At 40.7% G+C, this 10,032-nt stretch overlaps 1 protein-coding gene across 1 annotated transcript; it reads left to right on the top strand.

Annotated features, from left to right (window-relative positions):
* Positions 1 to 1,034: 1,034 nt before the first annotated feature.
* Positions 1,035 to 9,800, top strand: LOC110510452 (low affinity immunoglobulin gamma Fc region receptor II-b). The gene is made up of 6 exons (XM_090185649.1): positions 1,035 to 1,047; positions 2,073 to 2,351; positions 2,822 to 3,064; positions 4,141 to 4,287; positions 4,792 to 4,833; positions 8,458 to 9,800. The coding sequence occupies exons 1-6, from the start codon at positions 1,035 to 1,037 to the stop codon at positions 8,478 to 8,480; spliced, it is 747 nt and encodes a 248-aa protein (XP_090041775.1). The 3' UTR covers positions 8,481 to 9,800.
* Positions 9,801 to 10,032: the final 232 nt, after the last annotated feature.

Raw genomic sequence — 10,032 nt, 5'->3', positions numbered from 1 at the left:
ATGAGAACACTAAGAGAATGTGATATGAGAACACTAAGAGAATGTGATATGAGAACACTAAGAGCAGGTGACACGAGAACACTCAGAGGAGGTGATATGAGAACACTAAGAGAATGTGATATGAGAACACTAAGAGAATGTGATATGAGAACACTCAGAGGAGGTGATATGAGAACACTAAGAGAATGTGATATGAGAACACTAAGAGCAGGTGATATGAGAACACTAAGAGCAGGTGATATGAGAACACTCAGAGAAGGTGATATGAGAACACCCAGAGAAGGTGATATGAGAACACTCAGAGAAGGTGATATGAGAACACTCAGAGAAGGTGATATGAGAACACTCAGAGAAGGTGATATGAGAACACTCAGAGAAGGTGATATGAGAACACTCAGAGAAGGTGATATGAGAACACTCAGAGAAGGTGAGGGACACTCAAAGAAGGTGAAGGGTTAAAGTTGATTTTGGGGGTCTTCTAAAGACCCCTACCATTGATCATGTTGTTATTAATTTGCTTACGTGCCATTGTACTTATGCTCATTGTATAGCGGAATATTGAGGCCTCTCTGTGTCTAGCACTCGGCCAAAACCCGCAGCCCTGCATCTGTGAGAAAAGGTGAGAAAAGGGACTGAGGGTGACAGCGAGACACAGAGACAGCGTCTGTTTTTCTCTGAAATAAGGGCAGATTTGCATACCGCTGAGACAGGTTCTCAGAAACCTTGTGTTAAGAATAACTTGTTCTTTTAGCTGTACATGCCGGGTTAGACATAGGAGATCACATTATAAGGTGTAATCTTGGGTATATAACATCCTATAAGATCCTGTCTTTCTTTTGTTCGGGGCAGAACTTAGAGAGACATAAGTTGTATGTTGATCTTTGACTCCTGTCGACGGCTGTATTTTATTTAAAATAACTTAATCATATATATGTGCATTATAATTAAAATATCTTAATAATTTATACGTGCATATGTGATATGAGAACACTCATTGAAGGTACAATAGAACATTCAGAACAGGTGATATGAGAATGCTCGGAGCAGGTGAGGGAACACTCAAAGCACTCCCGGTCAAGGTAGGTGAGGGTGTTCCCTGCAGTGTAGACAACACCTCTGCAGGCCTGCAGATCAGATCATGTTTCCTGATTAGCCAGCTGCCATAGAGAGACAAACATCAAGCATCATTCAATACAACAATCAGGAAGATGGCCAGGGTTTGAAGTCATTCAAGTGTTTCCTGATTAGCCAGCTGCTATAGAGAGACAAACATCAAGCATCATTCAATACAACAATCAGGAAGATGGCCAGGGTTTGAAGTCGTTCAAGTGTTTCCTGATCAGCCAGCTGCTATAGTTCCACTTTCTTTCATGATCATTGGGGCAAAATGATAACTTGACGTAACATTTTAGCAATTACCCATGTGGAACAATAATTAGGCCTAATTCATTTCATTAGATAGGACAAAATGCAATTTCAGATGTATGTGCTCAACTTTCTAAACTCTTAAATTGTGTGGTTTCACCCTCACTATAGTATGTCACAATCTCTGTATGTGTCTTCAATCATATGGATAACTGGAAGACTGAAGTCTTTCTAGGTGTTGCCACAATTACAAAATTGTAATTGTGTGTAGTCAACTTGGAAAAATAGTCAAATATGAATTAAGGTATTAACGGTACTGTTTCCAGCTACTATTCAGCACCTAAAGATAATTTGAGAAAAAATGAAAAATATAAACTATTTGTTAGAATGAATAACACTGATTCTATGATTATATTTTGTGTTAAAAGGATCCGCCCCTTTTTTTCCATTTTCTCCAAATCTAACTGCCTGTAGCTCAGGACCTGAAGCAAGGATATGCATATTCTTCTTACTATTTGAAAGGAAACACTTTGAAGTTTGTGAAAATGTGAAATTAATGTTGGAGAATATAAAAGATAATACGAAGAAAATGTTTTATTTTTTATTTTTATTGTTCTGTCTCTCTGGGCTGTGAGGTTCAGGGGAACTCTCTCTCTCTCTCTCTCTCTCTCTCTCTCTCTCTCCTCCAGCCTCTCTCTCTCCTCCAGCCTCTCTCTCTCCTCCAGCCTCTCTGAGTGTCAGTCCTGACAGAGCTCAGTTCTTTGAATTTGAGTCTGTCTCTCTGAGCTGTGAGGTTCAGGGGAACTCTGCTGGATGGAGAGTGGTGAGGAACGCAGAGAGAGGGAACCATACAGAGTGTAATACTGACTGGGGAAAACCACAAGGGTCTTCATGCATCGTGTCACTGATACCATCAGACAGTGGAGAGTACTGGTGTGAGTCTGGGTCTGGAGAACACAGCAATGCTGTCAACATCACAGTACATGGTATGTCCACAAACACCATCTACTAACATTATAGTGTTTAGTGGTTCATCTGGTTTCAGACCTGATGTTATGTTTATATATGATGTTTATATATTATATACAGCTGGAGCTGTGATCCTGGAGAGACCTGTTTATATATGATGTTTATATATTATATACAGCTGGAGCTGTGATCCTGGAGAGACCTGTTTATATATTATATACAGCTGGAGCTGTGATCCTGGAGAGACCTGTTTATATATTATATACAGCTGGAGCTGTGATCCTGGAGAGACCTGTTTATATATGATGTTTATACATTATATACAGCTGGAGGTGTGATCCTGGAGAGTCCTGTTTATATATTATATATAGATGGAGCTGTGATCCTGGAGAGACCTGTTTATATATGATGTTTATATATTATATACAGCTGGAGCTGTGATCCTGGAGAGACCTGTTTATATATGATGTTTATATATTATATACAGATGGAGCTGTGATCCTGGAGAGCCCTGCCCTTCCTGTGACTGAGGGAGATTATGTGACTCTGCGCTGCAGATATCAGGGAACTCCCTCTGACCTCACAGCTGATTTCTACAAAGATGGATCCCTCATCAGGGCTGAGTCTTCAGGAGAGATGACCATCCCTGCAGTATCCAAGTCAGATGAAGGACTCTACAAGTGTACCAACTCTGAAGGAGAATCACCAGAGAGCTGGATGACAGTGACAGGTGAGAATATGACAGCCCCTAGCCGTGGTATATTGGCCATATACCACACCCCCTTAGATGGTTACTTGGTAGTTACATGTATTTACAATGTATTTGCTGTAACTAACCATGAACATATCAAATCAAATTGTAGTAGTCAGATACAACAGGTGTTGACCCTTCAGTGAAATGCTGACTTACGAGTCCCTAACCAACAATGCATTTTCAAAAAATATGGATAAGAATAAGAGATAAAAGTAACAAGTAACTAAAGAGCAGAAGTAAAAAAATTAACAATATATACATGGGGGTGCCGGTACAGAGTCAATGTGCGGAGGCACTGGTTAGTTGAGGTAGTATGTACGTGTAGGTAGAGTTGTTAAAGAGTTATTAAAGAGACTATGCAGAGTCTGGGGGGGGGGGGGTGAGATGCAAATAGTCTGGGTCGCCATCTGATTGGATGTTCAGGAATCTTACGGCTTGGGGGGTAGAAGCTGTTTAGAAGCCTCTTGGACCTAGACTTGGCGCTCCGGTACCACTTGCCATGCGGTGGGGTCTCCTTACCTCCTGGTGGGGTCTCCCTACATACTGGTGGGGTCTCCTTACCTACTGGTGGGGTCTCCCTACCTACTGGTGGGGTCTCCTTACCTCCTGGTGGGGTCTCCCTACATACTGGTGGGGTCTCCTTACCTACTGGTGGGGTCTCCCTACCTACTGGTGGGGTCTCCTTACCTACTGGTGGGCTCTCCTTACCTACTGGTGGGGTCTCCCTACCTACTGGTGTGTAGTCTACTGGTGGGGTCTCCTTACCTACTGGTGGGGTCTCCTTACCTAGTGGTGGGGTCTCCCTACCTACTGGTGGGCTCTCCCTACCTACTGGTGTGTAGTCTACTGGTGGGGTCTCCTTACCTAGTGGTGGGGTCTCCTCACCTAGTGGTGGGGTCTCCTTACCTAGTGGTGGGGTCTCCTTACCTACTGGTGGGGTCTCCCTACCTACTGGTGGGGTCTCCCTACCTACTGGTGGGGTCTGCCTACCTACTGGTGGGGTCTCCCTACCCATAAATGTGCTCATAAAACAGGTCTCATTCTTTCTCCAGATGCAGGTCCAGCTCCCATTCCATCTCCAGCAGTCCCAGTGTTGTCCATGTCTCTACTCAGGCTGCTGTGTAGTCTACTGGTGGGGTCTCCCTACCTGCTGGTGACCATCATACTACTGGTGAAAGGCTGCAGGAGCAGGACTCAAGGTGAGAACCTGAGTTTATACAGGATCGCCTCATTCCAACAGAATACCTGATGTAAATCAGAATTATATCACAAGGACTGAAAATACTGCAGTTGTAAAGTGTTGATAACTGTATCTCTGATTGAACCATGTTGTAAAGTGTTGATAACTGTATCTCTGATTGAACCATGTTGTAAAGTGTTGATAACTGTAGCTCTGATTGAACCATGTTGTAAAGTGTTGATAACTGTATCTCTGAACCATGTTGTAAAGTGTTGATAACTGTAGCTCTGATTGAACCATGTTGTAGAGTGTTGATAACTGTAGCTCTGATTGAACCATGTTGTAAAGTGTTGATAACTGTAGCTCTGATTGAACCATGTTGTAGAGTGTTGATAACTGTATCTCTGATTGAACCATGTTGTAAAGTGTTGATAACTGTAGCTCTGATTGAACCATGTTTAAAGTGTTGATAACTGTATCTCTGATTGAACCATGTTTAAAGTGTTGATAACTGTCTGTTTAGGTGAAACCAGGGTACCCAGGAAGACCCACCAAGACCAATTAGGTGAGTTTCTACCTTACAACACAACAGCTGCAGGGTCACACTATGGTATTCTGAACACAGTGTGTACTATATTGTATTACCTCTTAGTAGAAGTAGAAACTAGGATGGATTAACTACCACAATATGGTATTCTGAACACAGTGTGTACTATATTATGTTACCTCTTAGTAGAAGTAGAAAGTAGGATGGATTAGAGTCAACTACCACAATATGGTATTCTGAACACAGTGTGTACTATATTATGTTACCTCTTAGTAGAAGTAGAAAGTAGGATGGATTAGAGTCAACTACCACAATATGGTATTCTGAACACAGTGTGTACTATATTATGTTACCTCTTAGTAGAAGTAGAAAGTAGGATGGATTAGAGTCAACTACCACAATATGTCACTGACATGAATAGATGCATTTAGGAGTAAATAGCCTGGGTATTGAAAAGGAGTAAATAGCCTGGGTATTGAAAAGGAGTAAATAGCCTGGGTATTGAAAAGGAGTAAATAGCCTGGGTATTGAAAAGAAGTACATAGCCTGGGTATTGATGAAGAGTAAATATCCCAGGTAGTGATTGGGAATAAATATCCCTGGTACTGTCACGTTCTGACCTTTATTTCCTTTGTTTTGTATTTATTTAGTATGGTCAGGGTGTGAGTTGGGGTGGGCAGTCTATGTTTGTTTTTCTATGTTTTGGGGCTTTTCTATGTTTCGGCCTAGTATGGTTCTCAATCAGAGGCAGGTGTCATTAGTTGTCTCTGATTTGAGAATCATACTTAGGTAGCCTGGGTTGCACTGTTTGTTTGTGGGTGATTGTCTATGTCAGTGGCCTGTGTTCAGCACAGGTCTATTTTGTAGCTTCACGGTCGTTATTTGTTTATTGTTTTGTATGCAGTGTCAGTACTGTCTTTATTAAAGATTTACCATGGACACTTACCACGCCGCATATTGGTCCTCTGATCCTTTTCGCCTCTCCTCTTCAGATGAAGAGGAGGACGACCGTGACAGGTATTGATGAGGAGTAAATAGCCCTGGTATTGATAATGAGTAAATAGCCTGGGAATTGATGAGAAGCAAATAGCCCTGGTATTGATAATGAGTAAATAGCCCTGGTATTGATAATGAGTAAATAGCCCTGGTATTGATGAAGAGTAAATAGCCCTGGTATTGATGAAGAGTAAATAGCCCTGGTATTAATGAAGAGTAAATAGCCCTGGTATTAATGATGAGTAAATAGCCCTGGTATTGATATGGGAGTGCTTTACATAAGGAATAAATAGCCCAGGTATTGATATGGGAGAGCTGGACATAAGGAGTAATTAGCCCTGGTATTGATATGGGGGTGATTTACATGAGGAGTAAATTGCCTTGGTATTGATAAGGAGTATATAGCCCTGGTATTGATAAGGAGTAAATAGTCTTGCTATTGATATGGGAGTGCTTGACATAAGGAGTATATAGTCCTGGTATTGATAAGGAGTAAATTGCCCTGGTATTGATAAGCAGTAAATAGCCCTGGTATTGATAAGCAGTAAATAGCCCTGGTATTGATAAGCAGTAAATTGCCCTGGTATTGATAAGCAGTAAATAGCCCTGGTATTGATAAGCAGTAAATAGCCCTGGTATTGATAAGCAGTAAATAGCCCTGGTATTGATAAGCAGTAAATAGCCCTGGTATTGATAAGCAGTAAATTGCCCTGGTATTGATAAGCAGTAAATAGCCCTGGTATTGATAAGCAGTAAATAGCCCTGGTATTGATTTGGGAGTGCTTTACATAAGGAGTAAATTGCCCAGGTATTGATATGGGAGAGCAAGACATAAGAACTAAATAGCCCTTGTTAAGAAATGGGAGAGCTTTACATGAGGAGTAAATAGCCCTGGTATTGATAACTAGTAAAAAGCCCTGGTATTGATAACGAGTAAATAGACCTGGTATTGATAACTAGTAAATAGCCCTGATATTGATAAGGGAGAGCTGGACATAAGGAGTTAATAGCCATGGGGAGTGAGGAGTAAATGGCCCAGGTATTGACGAGAAGCAAATAGCCCCGTTACTGATAAGAAGTAAGTAGCCCAGGTATTGATATTGGAGAGCTGGATATATGGAGTAAATATCTCAGGTATTGCTAAGTAGTAAAAAGCCCTGGTGTTGATAACGAGTAAATAGCCCTGGTATTTATCTGGAGTAAATAGCCCTGGTATTGATAATGAGTAAATAGCCGTGGTATTGATATGGGAGAGCTGGACATAAGTAGTTAATAGCCCTGGTATTGATGAGGAGTAAATAGCCCTGGTATTTATAATGAGTAAATAGCCCTGGTATTAATAACGAGTAAAAAAAACCTGGTATTGATAACGAGTAAATAGCCCTGGTATTGATAACGGGTAAATAGCCCTGGTATTGATATGGGAGAGCTGGAATTAAGTAGTTAATAGCCCTGGTATTGATGAGGAGTAATTAGCCCAGGTATTTATCAGGAGTAAATAGCCTAGGTATTTATCAGGAGTAAATAGCCCAGGTATTTATCAGGAGTAAATAGCCCAGGTATTTATCAGGAGTAAATAGCCCAGGTATTTATCAGGAGTAAATAGCCCAGGTATTTATCAGGAGTAAATAGCCCAGGTATTTATCAGGAGTAAATAGCCCAGGTATTTATCAGGAGTAAATAGCCTAGGTATTTATCAGGAGTAAATAGCCCAGGTATTTATCAGGAGTAAATAGCCCAGGTATTTATCAGGAGTAAATAGCCCAGGTATTTATCAGGAGTAAATAGCCCAGGTATTGATATGGGAGAGCTGGACATAAGGAGTTAATAGCCCTTGTATTGATGAGGAGTAAATATACCTGGTATTAATAAGGAGTTAATAGACCTGCTATTGATGAGAAGCAAATAGCCCATGTACTGATAAGAAGTAAATAGCCCAGGTATTGATAAGCAGTAAATAGCCCAGGTATTGATAAGCAGTAAATAGCCCTGGTATTGATAAGCAGTAAATTGCCCTGGTTTTGATAAGCAGTAAATTGCCCTGGTATTGATAAGCAGTAAATAGCCCTGGTATTGATAAGCAGTAAATAGCCCTGGTATTGATGAGCAGTAAATAGCCCTGGTATTGATAAGGGAGAGCTGGACATAATAGCCCTGGTATTGATGAGAAGCAAATAGCCCATGTACTGATAAGAAGTAAATAGCCCAGGTATTGATAAGCAGTAAATTGCCCTGGTATTGATAAGCAGTAAATAGCCCTGGTATTGATAATTAGTAAATAGCCCTGGTATTGATAATTAGTAAATAGCCCTGGTATTGATAAGCAGTAAATTGCCCTGGTATTGATAAGCAGTAAATTGCCCTGGTATTGATAAGCAGTAAATAGCCCTGGTATTGATAAGCAGTAAATAGCCCTGGTATTGATAAGCAGTAAATAGCCCTGGTATTGATAAGCAGTAAATAGCCCTGGTATTGATAAGGGAGAACTGGACATAAGCAAGAGCCCCATTGGAAGTAATTTGATAGGATTCTAAGTAGCACAGTATTGACTAGTAAATCATCTGATATGATTTACATTTCTTAGTGGTTCTGTATTGGATAAGTAAATACATGGCCACACTGATGAACTACTTCTGTGTTGAACAGGTGATCGTGTTGAAGAAGAGTGAGGCTGAGATCACCTGATCACCATAACAACCATCAGAATGGAACTCATGGAATTCTAATATAGAACTGTGAGTCACAATGCTGTATGTTGTTACATTGTAGCTCCACCTGCTGGAACAATAGTGGCATTTGATCAAATGTGATCTATTAACTGATACATGTATTATTCTGATTGGAATGTGTTTTAATATCATGTGTGTTGTATTATTCATTCAGCAGCTGTCCTTTAACATCAGTCATATACTGGTCATATACTGTATAGCATTATGGTTGATACATTGTAAATGCCTTCACTTTTCATGTCTATACAGATCAACTGAGAGGTGTTGTGGTTCAGGCATTATTGTTACAGGTTCAGTATAATGTTATACCGTTACATGTTACAGAGTTAGAAAACATACAGGAGAGGAGAATTCAATTGTTACAATTATTTACTATATTTTCCCATTTTGGTCTCATTATTTTATTTTGTTTAAACATAACTAATGTAGGCCTTTTGTTTTATTGTGTTTTGTGCAAACCCATTATTTTTCAATGAATCATCCTGGTAAGATATTGCTTTTGTCTTTGTATCATATATAATTAAATTAATTATTTTCCTCAATCATGTAGCCTGTTTTTTAATCTGTTCTGAATGACATCACAACCACTTTTAATTTCACTCACTTCCCTTTATCTTCTGAATGCTCCATTCCAGGTTCCCCTACAGCCCCCAGAGCCTTGAGTATCTACTAAATGCTCCATTCCAGGTTCCCTCTACAGCCCCCAGGGCCGTGAGTATCTTCTAAAGAGGGTAGTAAGTTTGAAGATCCTCGGCATACACATCACTGAATTGAATTGGTCCACCTACACAGACAGCGTGGTGAAGAAGGCGCAGCAGTGCCTCTTCAACCTCAGGAGGCTGAAGAAATTTGGCTTGTCACCAAAAGCACTCACAAACTTTTACAGATGCACAATCGAGAGCATCCTGGCAGGCTGTATCACCGCCTGGTACGGCAACTGCTCCGCCCACAACCGTAAGGCTTTCCAGAGGGTAGTGAGGTCTGCACAACGCATCACCGGGGGCAAACTACCTGCCCTCCAGGACACCTACACCACCCGATGTCACAGGAAGGCCAAAAAGATCATCAAGGACAACAACTACCCGAGCCACTGCCTGTTCACCCCGCTACCATCCAGAAGGCGAGGTCAGTAGAGGTGCATCAAAGCTGGGACCGAGAGACTGAAAAACAGCTTCTATCTCAAGGCCATCAGACTGTTAAACAGCCACCACTAACATTGAGTGAAAAAATGTATCACTAGCCACATTAAACAATGCCACTTCATATAATGTTTATATACCCTACATTACTCATCTCATATGTGTATATACTGTCCTCGATACCATCTACTGCATCTTGCCTATGCCGTTCTGTACCATCACTCATTCATATATTTTTGTGTACATATTCTTACATTCCTGTGTGCAAAGCTGTCATCAAGGCAAAGGGTGGCTACTTTGAAGAATCTGAAATCTAAAATATATTTTGATTCATGATTCCATTTGTGTTATTT

Source organism: Oncorhynchus mykiss, chromosome 9 (assembly GCF_057628025.1).
Source record: "Oncorhynchus mykiss isolate SJ-2025 chromosome 9, ASM5762802v1, whole genome shotgun sequence".
Lineage (NCBI taxonomy): Eukaryota > Metazoa > Chordata > Actinopteri > Salmoniformes > Salmonidae > Oncorhynchus > Oncorhynchus mykiss.
Note: the sequence above shows the minus strand (reverse complement) of the source record. Positions and strands in the feature narration are given on the sequence as shown.